We start from the raw sequence: 21,680 nt of genomic DNA on the forward strand, positions 1-21,680 counted from the left end.
GCCAAGTGAAAGGGTCGCCGCCAAAGGCCACCAGCACACGAGTCCACCTGCATGACATCCAGAAGAGGAGACTCCAGACAGAAAGTGAGGCCAGTGGCTGCTGCAGGGGAAGCGAGATGGGCAGTGACTGCCCAGAGGCTGCGGGGCTCTCTTAGGAGTGAACATGTTTTACAACTGGATAGTGGTAGTGGTGGCACAACACTGAGAAAGTGGTAAGTACCACTTTAAAGTGGTAAATTTTCTATGCATTTTTTCAACTGAACAAAAACCGCCATGAAATAACAAAATGACAATTGACCGTAAAGCCCGAGATGAACTCCACGTAACATACTTTGTTTGGTTTATTACAGTTTCAGCATGAGCTCTGCCCATCATTAACCCACACAGAAGCCATCCCCGCAGAGTTCCAAGTAAGGCATCGGTGCAGCAGAGGCCAACTGCGCCCAGCTGGCAGAGCACCTGGTACTTTACAGCACACACGAAGCTTCCGCTTTGGATTTGTACAAAATGCAAAGGAAGAAGCATGGAAACTACGTGAAAGGAAATAGAGAGGCCTGAGCCTGGGGAATGAGCATGCCCACGGGCAAATCCAGCTTCTGGCGCACAGGGGAACCCGCTGCTCCTTGAGACTTACTCTGTGGTTCTCCAAAAGCTGCAGAGTAAGTAGTAGCTTAGCTTCACCGACTCCTGGTTTCCGCAGAGGTCACACACAGGAGGGCGTCTAGCTGCCAACTGCAATTGCTTCCGGGCGAAACAACACAGGAGGTTAAGTCACTTCTGGAGCTGCTCAACAGGGCTCCATTGTTCCCAGCTCAGCCTTCTGCAGCACAATGGGCCCCATTCACAGGGAGACCTTAGGCCAGGGCTGGGGCATGGTCCCTCATGGCAACTTTTTGCTGGGACACTGAGTTTTCATAAACATGGACTTCCACAAACATGTAAAAACTTTGTTTGTTAAACAGCACAGAATAAAGAAATAAAGTTCAATGGACGATGAACTGAGCGGGCCACCTGAGTCTTGGCCCTCGTGCGGACTCTCAGGTTACTTTAAACAAGTCCCTGGCTTTCTCTGAGCCTGTTTGCCTGTCTGTAAGCTGAAACTATGCCTATGATGCCTTAGAGCCCTAAAACACGGTGAACACAGGAGGTCTGCTGTGGTGCTGCACTGCTCACTCGGAAGGTGGGGTAGGTTATAAACAGAAGAATCCTTAGTTGGTATCTTTTCATATAGTACCAGTGCTGAAGAACTAGGAGCATTAATTTTAAAAAAGCTGAGAAACTGTTTTCTGTTCTCTCTTAAACAAGTCACAGTAAGGGTTGGTGGGCGCCTTCCCCCAGGACACTCGAGGACCCCCAGCGCGGTGGGGTGCGGGAGCAGAGCCCAGGCAGTCGTGGCTATCTTAGATTAGTTTGCACTTCTAGACCCTCTTGCTTTCTTTCCAATGACTCAAAGTCCCCAGAAGAAAAACACCATTTACAACAAAAATGTTATCAAAGTCCCAAGCTTCCACACCGTATCATTTTTTTGTTTTTTCGACCTCAAAACTGGCCAAAGCAAGAATTTTGTCTCCAGAGCCTAAGGAGAAAGACACATGATAAACAAAAAGGTCATGTGAAATGTATATGCAGGGGGAAGTATCGATCACAGAAATACTGAAACAGAAAACAAAATGAGATGCTGTCATCAGTGCATCACCCCCACACCCGCTTGCCACCTCCCCAACACCTTCGCATGCACAAACAGCTCAGTCACACAGGAGGACTTGTTAGTGATCCTAGTTTATAATGCAATAGAAAATGTAAAATTCTATTTCACTTCATACTTAAAAGTTACAGCTAGATAGTAAACATTTTTTTAAACACTGCCATTGTATTTATTTATTAAAAATTATGGGGATATAAGACCAATAAAAGGAATTTATGAAGAAAAGCAATTCTGACTTTACCTCTAAACTCAAGAAAGCTTGTCATGCTATCTCACCCATGCTGTCTACCAACCCGGTAACACAGGTCAGGCTTTCAGAAGTTCAAGGGCACTCACCGAGATCTGTAGAGACCTTCTCAAACTGGCTGAGGATAGCACCTGCATTTGCTGACAAGAAGGCCTCATCGTCCGCAGTCAGCTAAACGAAACAAGACAAAGCCCAGCCACGTGGGCTCAGCTGCTCCGGGAGCCACACTTAAGATTACCTCAGGATCACAAACTTGATCACAGATCAAGAAGTTCTGTACAAAACACGTTGTGCATTTTCTTTATATTTATAAAACTAAACACTGGTACCTTCTCTCCAAGTTTCCTGAGAGCTGTTAGTATCTCCACTTTCTGTTGAGTATACAGGTCTCTTTCCAGCTTCCCCACCATGAGATCTCTGTCCATCTATAACAATGAATATGAAACATATGGTATGCAAGTTACAAACACCCTGTGGGGAAATTCAGCTTTTCAGACCTGCTGCTGGGAAAACAGATCCTCTAGCAGGTCAATATTATGACCAACTAGTGATACATAAACCATTCAAGACAAACGTGGTAGAAACATTACTGTAAGTTCTAATAATCTTAATGCTATCATAATCATCATCTTGTACATGCTACTGAGGAGTTAGGTTAACAGCTTCCTTTGGAGAGGCCCTATCCTGTACGAATGTTAGTTAGTATCACCTTTAACACCAGAAATACAATAGTCTATATTTTGCACTGGTATTATTCAAAGTGTTTAGACTTGTTACATGTTAAGCATAATGTGGTTTTACACATATTACTTCATTTAACCCTCTCAACTACCGTAAGAGGTAGGAACTATAATTATAATTTTTACAGATGGAGAAACGGAGGCACAAAAGGCTGAACAAAATAACTTGCCCAAGGTCAAGAGGTACAAATCCAGTCTACCTGACCCATGTCTTTGTTCTTAACCACTAAGCTACTGAATCAACAGTGGCTGTAAGCAACGTGTTAATGACTTAATTGGATCCCCAAGCTGCAGACAGATGTCCTGAAGTATCAGGTTTGTGAAGCTGTTTGAAATCCTTGGATGAGAAAGGACATGGACGCAGACAGCAGTGCATTCCAGATGGGACTGCTGCTCAAGGCCAAGGATCCCGAAGGAAACGACGGAGCCGGCAAGCAGTTTAAACTGCCATGTCTGTCACGAACCATCACTATGCCAAGACGACTTTTGTTGTGCTCGCTTCAGCAGCACATACACTAAAACTGGAACGATATGGAGACAGCTTTCATCAAGCAACTGCAGACTGCGGCTCTAAAATCAACAGGCCACTTTTATGTTAACAAGACTGCTTTCTAGTCTCGGTCACAGTAAGCCGAGCTCGCCTTCCATGCTCATGCGTAGCACCTCCCACATAAACACCCCCAAATGCACACTTGTTACCACTGAAGACCTGGCTCTGGCACAGCACAATTCCCACAGCTTACACTACCACTTACTTACGGTGTTGGGCTTCTCAACCAACCACCTTCGAAACGTCATAATGAGCAAATTCAGAGGTTGGGAAAACAAACACACAGAAGTCAGATCTACTGGAAGAAACTTCACCTCTGCTAGCCTTGTCCGGAGCTGACCCGGTTGTTTCTTGGCAAACAATCTGATGACCTCTGGGGTTTTAAAGGCCTGGCTGATAGCTGCCTGGATCGCCTAGAAACCCAAGAACATCAAAGCTAATCAAAATATTCCAAAGAATCAGACACTGTAATAACTGACTGATGGGTCTTCAATTTTTTTTTTTTTTTCAGATTTATTTGTGCATTCAAAAGCTGAGGTACAGACCAGGAGAGGATTCACCAGACAGAGAACAGGGAGCAGAACAGGCAGTTCCACTACCACTGCTGAGGGGCCCTGTGGGCCGCTCCCTGGCCGGGGCTGAGCGCACGCTACAGCGGCTCTGATATCTTGACAGAGCTGGGAGCGCCGTCAGGGAGACCCCAGGTCTTCAGTCATTAATAGGTCTTCTTGACCCATCAAATACTGTTAACAATTTTAGTTCCTATTTGCCATTTTGACCACACAGCTAAATAAGAATCAGAAGCACATACATTTTCATCCATTAACTGGACATCTAGAGATTAAACCCCCAAAAGGATACATTTGCTAGCTTAAATATACTTACAAAAATAAAATAAGCTTTATAGGCAAGATAATTAACTTCTGCTTACCAGTTGCATTCCACTTAATTCATCTACCAAAGTCATATTTCCAGACATAATTTTCTTTAGTGAATCATTAAATTCACTGAGTTGCTCCAAAGTTTCCTTTTTGGTCTCTTCATATTCATCTGCATCAAGTTCCTCTCTGAAATGTAACAGACATTATAAGAGGGGGGAAAAAAAGAGCTCCAAGTGCAAAAAGCAACCTTAGTATTTGCACATTAAGAATTCAGACACAAATGTACAAGAAGAACCTTGTGGAGAAAAGGCAGAAATGTCAGAGTGCGCAGAACGAGGGGTTTGTTCAGGTATGAGCAGCACGGGCAGCAGCACTGGCTTTTTCCTGCAACATAGTTACTTGGATGGTTAAACATTTTTCTTGTACCTAGATCAGGTACACAGAACAAACCACATAGTAACTTTTAAGCAATCCATGAGTCGGTGGTACAATCCGGGCAGAAAGTGGTGAAGGCTCTGCTTCTCCACCTGTGAGCTGCGCCAACGGCAGAACCTGCGTCACAGGGTGTTCAGAGCACCGAAGGAGAGAAGGGGGTGCTCAGCGTGTGACACAGAGCCAACAAATAACGGCTGCTACCACCGTGTCATCATCCATAAGAAAATACAGTAAAATATAGTGTCTGTCCTCAGCTCCCTGGCTGGGGATCAAACTCAGGCCACAGTGGCTGGCGACAGCTTTATAGCACTGACACTTTAACCCCTGAACCACCAGGTAGGCCCCCCTCAAATGATCTTTATTAAAACATTGTACTTGGGCCTCCCTGGTGGCCTACAGGTTAACTCAGCGCCATCACCTCTATGGACTGAGTTCAATCCTCTTCCAGGGAGCTGACCCACAGGGTGCGGCAGACCTCTCCCCCTGCAGCTCCCCTCAGCAGTGTATTTCAGTGAATCTGCCTGTTGTGCTCCCTACTCTAACTCTGGTGAGTCCTCTGTGATACCTCAGCTCTTACACGCACGCGCGCACACACACACACACACACACACACACACACACACACAGTACTTGGGGGCGGGGGAGGGGGCCCTGTCCCTTAAGAGGGTAAGGTTGAAAACTAAAACCAGAAGGTAAAGTAGTACCTAATCATGTTGATACCACACAGGGCTGTTTTAAATGCTGACCATAAGGCAAATGTTATTATTTCAACTTCACACGAGAGGAAATGGAAAATTAAGGTGGTGGAGTATTTTGCCCAAGTTCACAAGCACTTCACTTAGTAATTAATCAAAAGACTTTTGTGTCCCAGTCTTTAAGATGCCAAAGACGGCACTGAGTTTATTTCTCCAACAGACAAAGCAACGCGAAGAACACTACAGGACAGACCAAAATCACACCCGGACCTGCATCCAGGAGCTGCAATCTAACGATACACACCAAAGCCATTTAACAGCACAGCAGCATTAATCACGGAAAAATATAAACAAGCTACATTATAGCCCAAAGCATAATTTATTGTAGGTATACCGGAAGTACACATTTACCTGCACTCCTCCAGATCCTGCAGTTGCTGCATTAGTCTATCCAACTGTTCTTCTAAATTCTGCTTTAATTTGCTTGTTTCTGTCTTTCCTCTGGAAGCCATTTTAGTCTCTAAGTAGAACAAGCCACACACGCAGTACCTATTTGGATCATTTGAAACGAGTCAACATGTCAGTGCAATTTAAAATAAGCTACATATACTCTTTCTGAACTACAGTGGGGAAAGATTATGCAAAGAAATCTCAATTTAGACATAAAAGTTGAAACTTACAAAATCGTAACACCTCTCAAAAATGCCTAGCAATCTTCTTTAAATTTAATTGGAAATTTTCACTACTCTTTTTTTTTTTTTAAAGATTTATTTATTTGTGCATACAGAACTGGGGTACAGGCCAGAGGCTCAGGGGCGGTGAGAGGCTTCACCAGAGACAGAGTGGGGAACAGAACAGGCAGATCGACGAAGTACACTGCTGAGGGGAGTAGCGGGCGGGTCAGTAGAGGTCTGTCACACCATGTGGTCACCTCCAGGGCAGGTGGGAATCGAACTCATGCGGAAGCAGCTTTAGATCCTCAAAATTCTCAATGCTGTGCTTTAACTCACTGCGCCACCAGGGAGGGCCCCGCCTTTTTTTTTTTTTTTTTTTAGTAAAATTGATAAAAATACAGGTTTATGAAACTAGGTGAGGTGTGACTTTGCTTTACAAAAAAATTCATTTTAAGATTCTTTTTTATTTTTGTTAATTATGTACGAGGACAATCCTAGTATTATCTTGTTGGTCTTATCATTTACTTATTGACTTCTGGGCATGAACATCTTTGGATAGGAATATTTTCTTAGGAAATGTGCCTATTTTTCTACTGAATTATCTTCCTTTTACTGATTTATACAGCAAGGCTATGAAAACTTTGTAATTATGTTGCAAATATCATCTTTTATCCTGACTTTAAATTTATGACGTTTTTGTCTCAATAGATTATTTACAGACTATTATTTTTCATGGTCAGACCTATCTTCTCCTTTAAGTCTTCTAGGTTTTGTTTCTCTTGAAGGCAGGTCCCAAACATCTCAAGATTGAAAAAAAAATTAGACTTTTATTAGACTTTTACAGATTAAAAAAAAAAATTAGCTCTTTAAGTCACCTACAACTTTTTTGGTTGATTCTATGAAGCTGGGGGTCTAGCTTGCATTTTCTTTCACATAAACAGTCAATTGCCTCACAAGGTTTATCGGTATTTATTTATGTCACCTTTATTGTAAACCCAGGTTCACGTCTGTCTCCCTGACTAAATTCTGGTCTGAAGGCATTACCTCACATTTTAATTATTATATCTCCAGAGCTGGTATATATTAGTAACTGATATGAAACTGCCTTTATAATTGTGGGATTTTAATTTTTTCATAATTATTGCCTATTCCTATTTTCTCTTCTAGTTGAATTTACAAATCGTTTGTAACATTTCATTAATAGTCCAATTAAAAATTTGGTGGCCCGACGGGTTAGGCCGCAGCACTGTAAGCCGGCCTCAGCCTTCGCTGAGTTCCATCCCCAGCAGCCCCGGAGGTGACCCACATGGCACAGCAGACCTCTCCTGACCCGCCCGCTGCTCCCCTCGGCAGTGTACTTTGTCCATCTGCCGGTTCTGCTCCCCACTCTGTCTCTGATGAATCCTTTCACCACTCCTGCACCTCTGGCCTGTACCTCAGTTCTGTACAAATAAATCTTTAAAAAAAAAAAAAAAAAAAAGCTGATGTACAGTGAGATTTAACCCCCAAAGAGTAACTCGTTGGCACCACCTAGTATTCAGTAAAAGAGGTGCATCTTTTCTGAAACTAGAAAAAGCTCTGAAAAACTGATCTGCCGCGGAAGGTCTTATTCACACTCACCTGTCTCTCAGTTCTCTGCACCTCCAGCTCTTGAGATTCCAAATGTCATAAAATTGACGAAGACGAAACTGATCATCAGGACAAGGGGTTTAAAGTGTAAACCACCGGGAGGTGGGACTGGGCTGGCTGGTAAAAGGGAAACCACAAGCAGTTTTACTTCCTATTGTAATTTGCCTGCAGCAGTCCAGGTAACTTCACTCAGAGCAACTGCGGTGTCAGAGGAAAACCCCGCACCCGGACGCTCCTTGGGGCAAGCTGTCGAACCCAGAATTACGGAAAAGGGCGGAGAGCACACCTTTTCCCGGCTGGTAAGGGGCACCAGCGTCTGGACCTCAAGCCGCCGCCGGGGTAAGGAAACGCCAGGACCCAACCCTGACTTCAACTCCAGGGGCTCCCGCACTTGGGTCCCGCAGGGTCAGGAGGCTCCAATAGGCCCCGGCGGCCGCCAGAGGTCGCCGCGAACCGCCGGCCCCGAAACGCCTTCCCGCCCCCACCCCCCAACCAGATCCTGGACAAGCCCCCCAGGCTCCGAAGTCCCCTCTCTCCCTCCGCCCCGCCGGGCAGTCCCAGAATTGGGAGCCAGGGGCCCCGCCTACCTAAAAGCCCTGGTCCGCGGACACACGCAGGTGGAGCACTTCCGTCGGCACGCACTTCCGGCCTCCTGGCCAATGAGAGTGCGGCTCCGGTGCGCACCACGCTGGAGTCCGGGCTGTTGGTTGTCCCCGGAGCTTTTGGACCGCTCAGCTCTGAGGACGTGGAAAGTAAGCCCCGCACCCGAGCCTCTGAAAACCCACCTTAAGGGAGTTGACCCAAGACCCATTTTAGTGTCTGGCGTAGGAGAGTCCGAGATGTTGAGGTCTTGAGGGACAAAGAGTGGTCACCGAGGCGAGGTCGTATTCATGTGGGGCAAGGAGTCTTGTCCTTTCTGTCGTTCTTTCTGTGAAACCAAACCCCTTGGGAAATTTGCCTCTGGCCTTTGGGGCAGGTAGAATCACCCTGGTGATGTCTTGGGGTCTGTCACTCTTGAGCGTGGCCGAGTTGGTTGGGAACAGAGGAGGAAGACCTCCATCCCGAATGACTTTTTTTTTTTCTTTGAAATTATTTCTACATCTTGAAAAGACCAGATCCAGTGTCCTGGGGGGCATTTACATTCATGCCCCATGGGAAGGAGACAGCTAGTGGTTGGCCAGCTCTTTAAAAGTTACTTAGAAATTGTGGGGAAGCCCTTTTCTGGTCTATCCAGCCTATCTCCCTGAAGAATTCATATGACAACAGTAGGGTTTAGGGTAATCTTATTTCAGAATTGTTGTCTTTAAAGTTAATTCTATTTTGACTGCCCAGGACAAATGTTCAACTAAGATACTGTAAAGCTCCAGCAGAATGAATTATTTCTGTCAATTCCAGCTGATCATAGAATTTCCTTTCTTGTTACCGTAAATTGTTTTTCAGAGTTACAGTTTGGATGTGAAACTGTTCTAGCCCAGTTTTGAGAAGACTGTAGAAATCCAAGTTGGTTCCAATGGCCTACCTTGTAAAACTCTTCAGAGCCACAGATTCTATTTTGTAAAAGTAAGTGATTTATGTTGATGCAGTTATCTCTAGTTTTGCTTTGTGGCTGTATGTGTAAGTGTTGATACTTCAAATAGTGTAACAGGTAGTTAGGATCAGTGCTAAACAAAACAATATTGAAAACTATACTTCTTTCAGCATTTGAGGAGCTTGCTTGCTAAATTTGGGACAAGTCAATTCTAATGCGGAATGGGAGGTGGGAGCATGCAGGTTGCTCCAAACAGCTTGAGAAAATGCTGGGGCAGATGAAACTTGGGTGATTAACACAAAGCCAAACTCTTTGACCATGTGAACTTCTTTTAAATATCTACAGATGGTAACTTGTATCATTGTGAGCCTTGTGTAATGGTTAAAAGTGTGAATTTTAGAGCCAGCGATGTTATACTGTAAGATCTTTTATATATATATATATTTATTTACATTTGTTTATACATATAAGAACTGAAGTGTAGGCCAGAGGTGTGTAGGGGGTGGGGTGGGGTTTGAGAGGATTCCCCAGAGACAAAGTGGGGCGCAGAACAGGAGAATTACTGAAATCCACTGCAGAGGGGAGCAGCGGGGAGACGGGAGAGGTCTGCTGTACCTTGTGGGTCACTCCTTGGCTGAGGATCAAACTCATAGGTATCAAATTCATGAATGCAAGCCTCAGTGGCTAGTGATAGCTTGACAGTGCTGAGATCTTAACCCCTGTGCCCCCAGGGACACCTGTAACTGTGAAATCTTGAGCAAGTTTAGCGGCATTTGTTAAAAAGGAGGTGAGAGGAGGGATAAGAGTAGTCTCTAGTTTTTTGGGGGCATCGTAGTTATTAATGACTGCCCAGCATGTTGCTTAAGAAAATTTCAATGAATGTTACTGTCGTCATCATTATAGTTAAACAACCATAATTGGATCTGTTTTTATGAGGACCAGGCCCTTTCAAAGTGAATGAGGTAATCTATTTTCATTTGATCAATGAATACACAAAATAAAATAAGGATTCCATAGCAAGAAGCCTAAAGTTTTCTGCCCCTCTGTTGTCAATATCAAACCCCATCTCATCCTCAAGCAAACACTGATCTGCCTCTTTTGTGACAGATCAAATGACCTGTTCTAGAATTTCATAACTGGAATTGTGCCGTGTGTATTTGTGTGTGTGTGGCTCTTTTCACCCAAAATAATGGCCGTGAGATTTATCTATGCTGTTTGTGTCAGTGGCAACTTTTTATTGCTCCGTAGTGTTCTGTCAGATCACTTTACTACTCCGCTTATTCACTCGCCCCTTAACATTTGCCTTGTTTTATTTATCCCGTTTTGTGGCTAGTATGTGTAAAGCCAAACCACACAGTTCTTTCAGCAGACATACGTTTTTATTTCTCCCATTATTTTCATATTTCACATTTACATGAGTGGAAACTGCACTCTGGTAGGTGTTAAGTCTGTGTGGAGCCCAGCCTGAGTGACTTTACTTGGGCTTGTTTTCCCTTTTTAATAGAAATTTTTTAAAAAGATTTATTTATTTATGCTCACAGGCCAGAGGTACGGGGGCAGTGAGAGGCTTCACCAGAGACAGAGTGGGAAGCAGAACAGGCAGATCGACAAAGCACACTGCTGAGAGGAGCAGTGGGCTGGTCAGGAGAGGTCTGCTGTGCCCTGTGGGTCACCTCCGGGTTGGGGATCAAACTCATGCTGAAGTGGCTTTAGCTTCTCAGTGCTGTGCTTTAACATACTGCACCACCAGGGAGGGCCCATTAACAGGAATTTTTAACTTTAGTGAGCTATCCCTAAAGTCCAGGCCCCAGAGGGAAACCCCTAAGACAAAGCATCCTCCCAATTTAGTTGCTCAATAAATGTTCCTTACACTCTGAGTAAATGTGGATTATATCTGAGAATGTTGTGAGTTCTCAAGGGAGTATTGCCGATAGTGAGTGTCTAAATTATGAGGGAACTGAAATACAGCACTGTATTAGAATTTATAACGTTCCCCTATTATCAGAAAGAGCATAACTTATATTTCATAAAATAGTCATAGCACAAAATAAATGGTTAAGTTAGTGCTGGTGAAACCAGATTTGGTTTTGGAAGAAATATGATAAAATCATTCAAATTTAGTTTCATGGTTTATGGATCCATGAAAACACTGCTACAGACTATGTTTACAAATTAAGAAACATCATTTTTAAAAGGAAATATAATTTCATTTTTAAAGAATGTATTTTAAGACATTGCATTAATTACAAGATACAAAATAGCCAGCAGCCTTGGTTTTAAGCAGCAGTCTCTTGTATTTAGAAATAATTAATTAAAAATTTCCAAATAGTGAAAAGTGGTTAGAGTTTGGATATGTTTTGAAGGTGGAGCCAAGATGATTTTCTGATGGGGTTTCTATAAAAAAAAAATAAAGAAAGAAAGGCGTTAAGGATGATATGAGGTAGTTGACCTCAACATTTTGAAGAATAGAGCTGTATCAGATTATGTATTCAGGGAGATCAGATTTGAGGGGCAAAAAAAAATTCTGATAGAAATACTACCTAAGGTAAGCTGACACTTAACCTAACTGCTTAATATTCGGTTGATGAGGTCTAGAAGGTAAAAGGCTCTGGCTGTGGGTTTTTTTTGTTTGTTTGTTTGGTATATGCGTGTGTGTTTTGCATAGAAGAACTGGGGTACGAGTCAGTGCCGGGGATGAGAGGATTTATCCGAGACAGAGTGAGGAGCAGAACAGGCGGATCCACTAACACCCACTGCTGAGGGGAGCAGCTCCCATTTAAAAGACCTTAGTCCACATATACACAAAAAATGAACAGATAAAAAATATAAAGTGGGTCAGATAGCTGTTTTCTCTAGACAGCAGCTGACTGTCATGAGGCAAAGCTTGTTTAACCCGGTGAAGGAGATGGTGTTGGCGTTCACTGTAAAATTTCCCACTGCGTGCTCAAAGAAGCACTAATTCACTTTGCTCAAGTTTGCCATCTGAATCAGTCTTCTTCTGTGAAACTAGGTGTTCATGGCTAAGAATTTTATTTCCATCTGTCTTACCTACAAAGCAACTGTCCCACTAATGCTACAAATGCTACTTGATTGAAACAAAAAAGGAGATCCAGAAAGTCGGGTAATGGTCTGGAAGGTAATTAACAGGAGGCCTTTATTTGGGGTGAGTTTGTTTGTGGTTGCAAGTTGGTTTTGGTTGGACTCTTCATTTTATCTACTCTCAGTGCTTGCTGCGAACAGCCTTCTTCCAAATGGTTGGCTTAGATGTGCTTCCTGTTGTTGGAACTGATGTCCAGCTGCCCTTTTCAGGCAGGGGTCACGGAGCAGACAGCGGTGTGCGGCCGTAGCAGTCAGGTGACAGTGCTCCTGGGACACTTGCCGAAGACATAGATCAGGCAGGACACCAACGGGGTGACTCGGATGCCGACTTCAGGTTGTCGCTTGGGCATCAGGCCTTGGGCAGACGCTGGCCAGCCAAATCAGCCCCTGGCCTGAGAAGAACACTGCAGGAGAGAAAGTGAGTGCTGGTTACAGGAAGTGGCAGTAAGGGAGAAGGCCAGCTTTAACCCCCCGCCACCCGCTGGCTTGCTGTGCGTAGGCCTCAGCAGCGCGGAGCTCTTGCTGGGAAAGGATCCTGGGCTTCCCTGCAGGTTAGTGCTCCTCGCTGGGCGGCCACTGCCCTGGAAGGCTGGGACCCTTGAGCCAGGACAGGAGGTGCGGAAGCTTTTCCTTACCTGTGGACACCACGCTGCTCACTGACAGCAGCACAGACAGGTGGTACAGTTCAGGGGTCGTTTTTTCCTGTGTTTGGGAATAAAAAGCACCATGAGGAAAACTTGCCTTTTAAATGGAACACGTGCTCACTGCGTGCTTTTGCCTCACGGGTTTATATAAAAGTACGAACTTCGCGAGGCGTCGGAGACTTGCTGCTTAATGTGCCACCCCAGTGGTGCCACTGTAACGGGTTTAGTTTGTTCTTTAGTTTTTGTAAACTGGGGATTCAACCCATGTGGGAAAAATCGTCTCGTGGAATTTTTTTTTCAGTTCCCTGTTTAACGGTGACCTGCGTCTAATTAGCAATCCTGTTTCTATATAGCTCAATTATTAGTGAAAATAGAAAATAAATAACGAAGACGAATGGCATTTGACATAGGGCCGAGCTTTCGGATTAAGGTAAGCCGTTAGAAATGTAGGGTGTACCTACGCAGTCTCTTGCCAGAAGGGTGAGCGTGGTGGTGCAGACTCCTTGACCGAAGGATCCCACACCAAATACGGAAAACAGCCCCTTCAGCGCCCGAGGGGCGGGCCTCGCGCGGGTCAGCAGTACGGCAAAAGCTGAGGGGACAGCAGGCAGCTTCAGTGCATGGGGTCAGTCAGCTCAGGCCCATCCCGAATGCAGGCCTGTGAGGTACGTGTCCTCGGAGTGGGTGACAAAGCAAAATATACACTAGTGGGTGTGAGTAACTGGAAGAGCAAGATCAGCTCTGGCCTGTACCCCAGGTCTTGTGTGCATAAATACGTAAATTAAAAAAAAATACCCTGGGCCCTCCCTGGTGGCGCAGCGGGTTAAAGCACAGCACTGAGAAGCTAAAGCCACTTCCGCATGGGTTCGATTCCCGCCTGCCCCGGAGGAGTCCACATGGCGCGGCAGACCTCTCCTGACCTGCCCGCTGCTCCCCTCAGCAGTGTACTTCATCGATCTGCCTGTTCTGTTCCCCACTCTGTCTCTGGTGAAGCCTCTCGCCACCCCTAAGCCTCTGGCCTGTACCTCAGTTCTGTATGCACAAATAAATAAATCTTAAAAAAAAAATACCAACACAAAATATTTGCATTTAACTCAGCTTGGTTTCATATTCAAACTGTTTTGTTTGTCTGTTTTTAAGATTTACTTATTTATGCATACAAGCCAGAGGTGCAGGGGGTGAGAAGATTCCCCAGAGACAGAGTGGGGAGCAGAACAGGCAGATGTACTGAAATACACTGCTGAGGGGAGCAGCGGGGGGACAGGAGAGGTCGCCTGTGCCCTGTGGGTCCGTCCCTGGCCAGGGAGCGCACTCAGGCCACAGAGGCTGCGGACCTGGTGCTGCACTTTAACGCATTGTGCCACCAGGGAGGGCCCACTGAAGAACCGTTTCAACGTTTTATTCCCCCGAATTGGGGATGTGAACTCTTCCCTAAGTGTCAGCGGCAAGCCTGTCTTCCACTTTTGGTCACCACGAGTGGTGGACCCGCACCAGTGTGGACCCTCACCAATTGTGAAGCAGGTAAAGGCGATGTTCCCAACCAGGTTGTTGAGGAGAGGTTGACTGCAGTATCGAGAAGATCTGGGCCTAAGAATCAATGCACAGGGTCTTGTTTTCATTACCCAGTAGAAGAATCTGCATGATAAGCACCACCCAGGGGGCACGAACCTTGACCTCAGACCCTAATTCTGGCCCCGGCTTCATTTGGCCGCAGCTGCTGCTCCTTGAACCCTGGTTCCTTTACCAAGACTACAAATGAAGGCTGGGAGGCGCCCGTAGTGAGATTAAGGGCGATTAAGGTTCGTAACCGGCAGTCAGATAATATTGACTGTTTGTCTAATTCATGTGATTTTGACGTTTTGAGGATAAAGTATTTCGTGGCCGTCAGCCTCCTAGAGTCAGGATGAGCTGTGCTCAGCCCGGCTTCCCAGGAGCAGCCGCAGCTTTCAGTCAGGCCAATCAGAGAGGACGCTGCAGTTTCTACTCCTTCCCCACACGGGAGCGCACTCTTGGTTTTTGTGTGTTTTGAGAATTTCCGCCTTCTTGGAACGGCAGTTTTTTATGGCTGTGTCATATTGCTTTGCTGCACGTGCTCAAGGCCAAGCTATTAACTGGCTGACTTTGTCTGCCAAGACTGGTCCCTCGGAAAAGCTGGAGTGACTGGAGGAGTCTTGCTCCTGTTGGGCGCCTGTGCTGCCCGTGGGCCTGCAGGTGTGAGCTGGGGCTGGCTCTTGAGACCCGCCTCTGGGGGTGCGGACATTCAGACAGTAGTGTCCTCACGGGCTCCCAGCTAATGACTTCTTGGGCTAGAAGTATGTCAGTTAAAAGTTAAATCAGTGTGGCCAAATCCCAGCTAACCTCACAGCACCGAGAGTTTGACTTTTTTCAAGGTGTGAAACAGGTGAGTCCCGTCTGGTAACAGGGCAGAAGCAGTGGCACAGACTGGGTTAAACGGGTAACAGGACAGCAGGGAGCTCCCGAACTGTCCCCGCAGGTAAGGCGCGTGCTAAGCTGCCAGGTGGCCCGGGGAGGGGGAACACACTGGTACGTGAGCTTACCTCAGCAGCACATAGAGCTGAACCCCCAGAATGGCGGCCCCAAGCGAGAACACTGTCACCTGGCTGTAGGGGACACAATAAGGAACCTTTCATGTGACCAGATAGTGGTAAATGGTCTCACAAAAACCAAATCAGGCTCTGTCACGACCTTGTGCCCTTCAACCACTGAGAGAAAGTTTTCAACACAGCGGAGACGACATGTGAGCCATGCCAGGAGAGCAAACGCATCCGCTAACACCGCACTGAGGGCGCAGCCAGCTTCCCCAGGCGCCTGCTCAGGGCAGGCGCCGCTGATGCTGGTCTCCAAGGAACCTTCAGGCGCGCACTTCTCTACACGGCTGTCAATTAACACTGTGAGACAACCCTCCAGGAATAGAAGAGTTAGTCATAATTAGTAGGCGAGTGTGTAGAGCATTTTTAATTCACTTCCTCATTAAAGATACACAAAAATCCTATGAGGTAAGGACTTTGGCTTCCCACGTTATACATGAGAAAATCACACTCCAAAAGTTGATGTGCCTCATCCAAGGACGAACTCCTGGTAGAGAGTGGTAGAGCCTGACCCTCGCCGGGCCCCTAACCGTTCTTCCAGGCGGCACCAGCTTTGCCTCCAGCCGGACGGTCCAGGCCAAGGGCGGCCTCCCCGCCACAGCTCACAGACAGGTCTGCGGTCCCTGCTCAGACATTCTGAGGCCACTCTCGAGGTTCCATGCACAGTTTCCCTGCAGACGAGAAAATCCTCGTGGAGTGGTAGTTGACTCTGTCTTTACATAAGCTGTGTTACTCACCTGAATTGTTCTGCGAATTGGGGTTAGTGCTCAATGACTGTAGGGCATTTATAGAAGTCAGTCTACCCTCCAAAGACAAAGCCTTGTCCCCAGCGAAGGTGCTGAGAAAAATGGGCAAGTTCAAATTCCACTCCCAGATTGACAGCGGCGGCACACGGTTAGAACAAGAATACAGTGACATGCTGAACATTATAATTCTGAAAGGAGCAGCACCTCTTGTGAGGTGTAAACTCTGAGTGGTTGTCTCAAGTCAAGCACGTTACCTAACAGCCGGCCCACATAGGCGTCCTTACTGTGAGCATCCTGCAATGTGGCAAGGAAAGCCAGGCAGTTACTACCCGTTTTTAAAAAGTTAATGTTTGGAAACTGGCCTCATGTGCATGAAGCGTTTCATTAGTGTTTACACATCAGTGTCTTTCAATGTTGAGGCAGTCAGTGTCTATAAAATTGAGAGTACTTTAGCAAAAGTTCAAGGCCACCTGAAGAAGAAAGGACTTGTCACGGTGGGCTGGGGGTGGATGGGCACTTACAGCCTGAGCCGGTGAGAGCTGGGCAGCCAGCACTGCAGGCGGTAGGCAGAGTGGGCCAGACAGAAGTGGATCATGCCGACCTGGTCCTGGCACCTGGGGCCAGCGAGCGAGAGCCAGACAGTCCTGTCAGAGCTCCCAGACTCTCACCCCTGCATCCCTGCTGCCCCCACGCCCCCAGACTCACCCCTGCATCCCCGCTGCTCCCTGAGCCCCCAGACTCACCCCTGCATCCCCGCTGCCCCCTGAGTCCCCAGACTCACCCCTGCATCCCTGCTGCCCCCTTCCCCACACACCTGTGTCCTGCAGGCAGGGACAGGCGGGACTCCCCTGGAGCAGACAGCCCTGGCTGGGGTAGGAACCTGCTGTAACTTAATTCTTCGTGGCTTGGAGGGGTCAGAGTCAACTGTAAGATCAAGTTGGCTGTGTTCATGGGGTTAAGAGTACTGAGCTCTTGGATATTTGAGACAGCCCATGAGTGTGACAAAGGAGAAAGACATCTTTCTTCAAACTGGAGATCAGCTTCCCCAGTCCTTGCCCAGAGCAGGACCTGTGGAAACCTGAGCTTATTCCCAAGGGGGGTGGGACTCCCCATCTTAGTTTCATCCTTTGTGAAGGGCAAGGTCCCTGGAGGGCCTGCCCTCACACACCCTCGCACCCCCCAAATCCCAGGGCAAGCTCTCTTGGGAATGGTGCCTGAAACCTGAGTTGGGCAGCTCTGGACAACACCAGGCTCCCATGAACTCGGCCCCGCCAGCAGGCCTTGAGAGCACGCTCAGTGGCTGGCAGGAAACCAGTTTCCCCATGGATTCAGGATATGGTGGGGATTCTGCATCCCCCAAGCCATGAGGTTACTTTGCATAGGAATGGGGGGGGGTTGGAATGAACCCCTGGCATCATCCTTGAGATGAAAATTGAAAGGTGGGATGAGTAAATCATTCTTTTTTCTGAAAAGATTTTACTTGTATTTATTTATGCAGACAAGAACTGGGGTACAGGCCAGAAGTGTGGGAGTGGTGAGAGAATTCCCCAGAGACAAGAGTAGGGAGCAGAACAGGTAGATGTACTGAGGGCAGCAGCGGGGAGACAGGAGAGGTCTGCCGCGCCCTGGGGGTCACCCCTGGCCGGGGATGGAGCTCCTACCACAGGGGTGGCAGTTCTGAGATTTTACCTCTAGGCCACCAGGGAGGCCCTGAACTGTCTTTTTCTTTTGTAGACAAGGGAGGTGTCAGAACTTTCTGTTTGGATCAACTACTTCAAGTTCTTGGCATGGAAAATTCAGCAAAAACAGAAGTGGTTCTCCTTGCCTGCGGCTCCTTCAACCCGATTACCAACATGCACCTCAGGTTGTTTGAGCTCGCGAAGGACTACATGAATGGGACAGGTAGGAGCAGTAACCAGAGACAGGATGGGGCCTGAAACACACTCCTTAAAATGCAGCCCATTGGGCTGTCTTGGGCTGAGGGAACTTGAGATCGTGGCAGAAGCAGGAAGGTTACTCCTGCCCCTTCTGCCCCCAAGCAGTTCCTGAAAGGAAGGCCCATCCTCCCTCCGGAGAGCCCTTTATACCTGGAGGGAAGCCCTCCTTCCTCTGGAGACCCCCCTGTACCTGGAGGGAAGGCCCTTCTCCCTCTAGGGACCCCCCTGTACCTGGAGGGAAGGCCCTTCTCCCTCTAGGGACCCCCGTATCTGGAGGGAAGGCCTGTCCTCCCTCTGGGGATCCCCCTGTACCTGGAGGGAAGGTGTGTCCTCCCTCTGGAGACCCCCCTGTACCTGGAGGGAAGGCCCTTCCTTCTGGAGACAAAGGGAAGCTGAGCAGACCCTAGCAGGCCTCGAGAGCCCCCTCTCCTGCAAACCTAGTCTAGAAATACCCAGGCTTAACTCTTTCCTCTGCTCTGCGTTTCTTGGTTGAGGGCCCCATGTCACATAAACCTCCCGTTACACAAGCCTGTAGGCTTTTCTCTGGTTTATCTGTCCTTGTCAGTTTAATTTTCAGATCCGACCAGGGACCCTAGGACGGTCAGTGAACACGTTTCCTCTCCTACACGCACAGTTGTATCTTGTTTGCTTACACAAGTGACCGAGTTGTAGCTGGTAGGCCCATGGGTGCCCACGCACAGATAATCCTCCGAGGCGGTGCCCGTCAGGCAGTTTGGCCCATCACGTTGGCAGAAAGCTTAAAGCTGGCAGATATCAGAGGTTGGGGAGAGCTGGGCCCTCTGAGCATGTGGGGGACAGTAGACTGGTGAGGTTCTGCCCAGGGAATCGTGGGCTGGGGGCAGCGTGTCTGGGCGTTGCTTCCGAGTTCTGGTGGGGAGAAGGGCTCTGGGGGGTGGGGCCGGCTCGGGGCTCCCAGCACCCAGCTCGGGGCGTGTGACGCGTGCTTTACCACAGTTGAAAGGCAGAGCCTCCGAGTTTATTAAACCAGAGGGACCATTCGGTTTCCTGTGCAGAAATTAATTTATTATCAAATCGAACTCTGTCCAGGGAAATACAGAGTCATCAAAGGCATCATTTCTCCAGTCAGTGACGCCTACAAGAAGAAAGGACTCATCTCAGCACGTCACCGAGTCATCATGGCAGAACTCGCCACCAAGAGCTCGACCTGGGTGGAAGTGGACACGTGGGAGAGTCTTCAGAAGGAGTGGACGGAGACGGCCAAAGTGCTCAGGTGCTGAGCCGAGCGCGGGCGGCCGCGGGACCTGGGCGTCCCTGAGCCGCATCCTCATTGGGTTTCGAGTCGTTGGCCGCTCGGTCAGCACTGTCTGTCCTGTTAGCGAGCAGGGGCTGGGCTGCCTGAGTCCTAGGAGGTGTCACTGCCCCCTCCTCTGGGGCGTGGAGGAGGGGGCGGAAGTTAAGGAGCAGAGGGTGCGTCAGTTTGGGACGCTTCGCCTCTCTGCTCAGACCTTTGACGGTTCCAGTTGGGAGCTCAGAACCCAGAGTGAGAAAAGCTAGTCACCACTTCATATTACCTGGACTGTCAAATAGAAGGGCCTCTGCGACAGATCCGGCCTCGCACCCCCCCGAGCCCTGGCCCGGGGTTTGCCCCTGGCAGCTAGGCTTCCTGGGAAGTGGGGGCCCCTCTGAGCTCCCAAGGGGAACGGGGCGGACGTGGGGCTCATCTCAGGGCCTTACCCCCTCGGTCCTGGGGTCAGGAGGCTGCCCGCGCCCACTGGCTGTGCTGCCACTCGCTCAGTCCCCACAGGTGACCGGATGTGGACTGCAGAGCAGGGCCCCCACGCCCCAGAGCTACTTGTCATGCCCCTGGCTGCAGGAATGGGGCTCTGCCTCCCGCCCAGCCTGCAAGGCTGAGCTCATCACCAGAACTGCAGCCACACCCAGAACCTGCTGCCAGGCCCTCTGGTGCTGGGCTGGGGGCCGGGTCCTGCGCCGGAGAGTGAGTTCCCTACGCAGCCTCTACTCTGGAGCGTGACTTTGAGGTGTGGCCAGGCGGGGGCCTCTCCTGGGCATGGGCAGATTTCCCCTCGGACACCAGGCTCCCGGGCCCTGCCAGACCAGGCACCACGGGAGCCCTGCATCTCACACTCCCCGTGGCTGTCTGAGCGGGAGGGGCTTGGGCACGGAGGACATCAGTGGCTTCCGCAGGGCCGCTCGTGGTGTTGGGTAACTTTGTGGTAAAGCAGCGGGCGCCCTGCCAGCCCAGACAGCCAGATACGCGCCCTGCGGTGGGCCCTCACCCGGTCTTGGGCACTTCCTCCTGCCGCCCAGCCCGTCCTCTTCCGGGGCGGTGGTCTCGCTTGCTGGCCCCTCAGCGGTCAGCGTGCAGGCTCAGGAGCCGGGCTCTTGTTGCTGAGCGGGCGTGGCAGGGGGGTTTCTTGGGCCGAGGGGCTGAGGGGTAGTCACCGGCACAGCCGAGGTTAACAGCGCAGAGTTTATAGTAGAGACTCCCGGCAGCAGGAGGGGCCCCAGGCAGGATCCGGGTTAGGGTGCTGGGTTCCTTTTTAATGGGGCTCTGGGCGCTCTCCACCCCTCACAAAACCTCGGGGCCTTTTTCCTTCTCGGGGTGCTTTCCCACTGCCCCCTGCTCCCCACCGCCCCCTTCTCACCTAGAGGTGTGAGGCTACCACAGCGCTCTCCTTCCGCCCTCCTGCCTGGTCACCAGCTCAGGCCCGCTCTGGGGCTCCCAGCTTTGCCCAAGCCCCGCTCCTTCACTCTGGGGTTCAAACCCTGACCTGCCGCGCTCTCTCCAAGTGGCCTTGGGCTATCCGTTCACGCTCTGCAGCTCACAAACTTCTGATTCACAGATGGCAGTAACACGGGCGCTTTATGATGGTGGAAGGATTGGTCCTGTTGGCTTGTGACAGGTGCTCCCAGGGACGCTGCTGGACTGGCGTCTCAGCCCTCCCTTTCCATCATAGGCTTGGTGATATTTGTGACCCCGATGTTCAATTTTAGTCTGATAATCTTGGCACAGGGTGGGCATAGTGTTGGACCCCTAGTGACTGCCTGCAGTGGTGACACAGACACCCGCAGCTTAGACCAGGAGCACCCACATCCCGAGAGCCCGCAGCCAGCACTGCCGCCGGCCAGCCGGCCGCTCCTGACTTGCATTGCCTCGGACGGCCATGGCTGTGGTGCCTGCAGTCCCGAGGCCTTGGTGTCCCCCAGCCTCTGAGACCATGCCAGACGCTCCGAGGCCTTGCCCGGACAGCGTTTGAGTGGAGTGCAGTGAGAAGGATGCTCTGTGGCTTTGTCGTTTTGTAGACACCATCAAGAGAAACTGGAGGCCAGTAATGGTGGTCACCAGCACAACTCACCTGTGCTGGAGAGGCCTGGACGGAAGAGGAAATGGACTGAACAGAGACAAGAATTGAGCCAAAAGAAACCCCTCGAGCCCCAAACGAAAGGTCTGTATGTTTGATAGGAGCTCACTGGTAAACTGGAGTTGAGTGAACAACCAGAGCTGATAAGATGCTAGAGGAGCGAACCGGCTCCCAGCCAGCCGTGGGTGGCCTTGCG

The 21,680-nt window shown here is 49.0% G+C and overlaps 2 protein-coding genes across 4 annotated transcripts in view; one reads left to right on the forward strand and one right to left on the reverse strand.

Annotated features, from left to right (window-relative positions):
• Positions 1–312: 312 nt before the first annotated feature.
• Positions 313–8,204, reverse strand: LZIC (leucine zipper and CTNNBIP1 domain containing). Of its 2 annotated transcripts, none has more exons than XM_012722708.1 (8): positions 8,144–8,204; positions 7,548–7,673; positions 5,665–5,802; positions 4,174–4,309; positions 3,557–3,655; positions 2,282–2,377; positions 2,042–2,123; positions 313–1,576 (listed from the first exon to the last, which is right to left on the reverse strand). In XM_012722708.1, exons 3-8 carry the CDS (start codon positions 5,763–5,765, stop codon positions 1,518–1,520), a joined length of 573 nt encoding a protein of 190 aa, XP_012578162.1. In that variant the 5' UTR covers positions 5,766–5,802; positions 7,548–7,673; positions 8,144–8,204; the 3' UTR covers positions 313–1,517. The 2 variants fall into 2 exon arrangements, with proteins under 2 accessions (XP_012578162.1, XP_012578163.1); XM_012722709.1 differs by lacking the exon at positions 8,144–8,204 and adding an exon at positions 7,843–7,994.
• A 23-nt stretch (positions 8,205–8,227) lies between these two features.
• NMNAT1 (nicotinamide nucleotide adenylyltransferase 1) overlaps positions 8,228–21,680 on the forward strand; it is a 15,108-nt gene continuing 1,655 nt past the window's right edge. Inside the window, exons 1-5 of one of the 2 annotated variants that reach the window (XM_004679314.2) lie at positions 8,228–8,308; positions 8,997–9,116; positions 17,917–18,084; positions 19,188–19,371; positions 21,426–21,568. In XM_004679314.2, the coding sequence (XP_004679371.1) occupies positions 17,970–18,084; positions 19,188–19,371; positions 21,426–21,568 (442 nt within the window). In that variant the 5' untranslated portion in view covers positions 8,228–8,308; positions 8,997–9,116; positions 17,917–17,969. Of the gene's footprint in view, positions 8,309–8,371; positions 8,438–8,996; positions 9,117–17,916; positions 18,085–19,187; positions 19,372–21,425; positions 21,569–21,680 lie in introns of those variants that run through there. The other variant, XM_012722039.1, reaches the window with a different exon arrangement.

This window comes from Condylura cristata, unplaced genomic scaffold (genome assembly GCF_000260355.1).
Source record: "Condylura cristata isolate star-nosed mole 26May11 unplaced genomic scaffold, ConCri1.0 scaffold00008, whole genome shotgun sequence".
NCBI classification, from domain to species: domain Eukaryota; kingdom Metazoa; phylum Chordata; class Mammalia; order Eulipotyphla; family Talpidae; genus Condylura; species Condylura cristata.

Excerpts from the sequence above, each read along its gene's own strand:
- LZIC (XM_012722708.1), bottom strand. The coding sequence starts at position 5,765 with ATGGCTTCCAGAGGAAAGACAGAAACAAGCAAATTAAAGCAGAATTTA. Across the intron at positions 2,378-3,556 it reads TCCGGACAAGGCTAGCAGAG|ATGGACAGAGATCTCATGGT; the intron begins GTGAAGTTTCTT and ends TCATTGTTATAG. Across the intron at positions 1,577-2,041 it reads GAAGGTCTCTACAGATCTCG|GCTCTGGAGACAAAATTCTT; the intron begins GTGAGTGCCCTT and ends CTTTCTCCTTAG.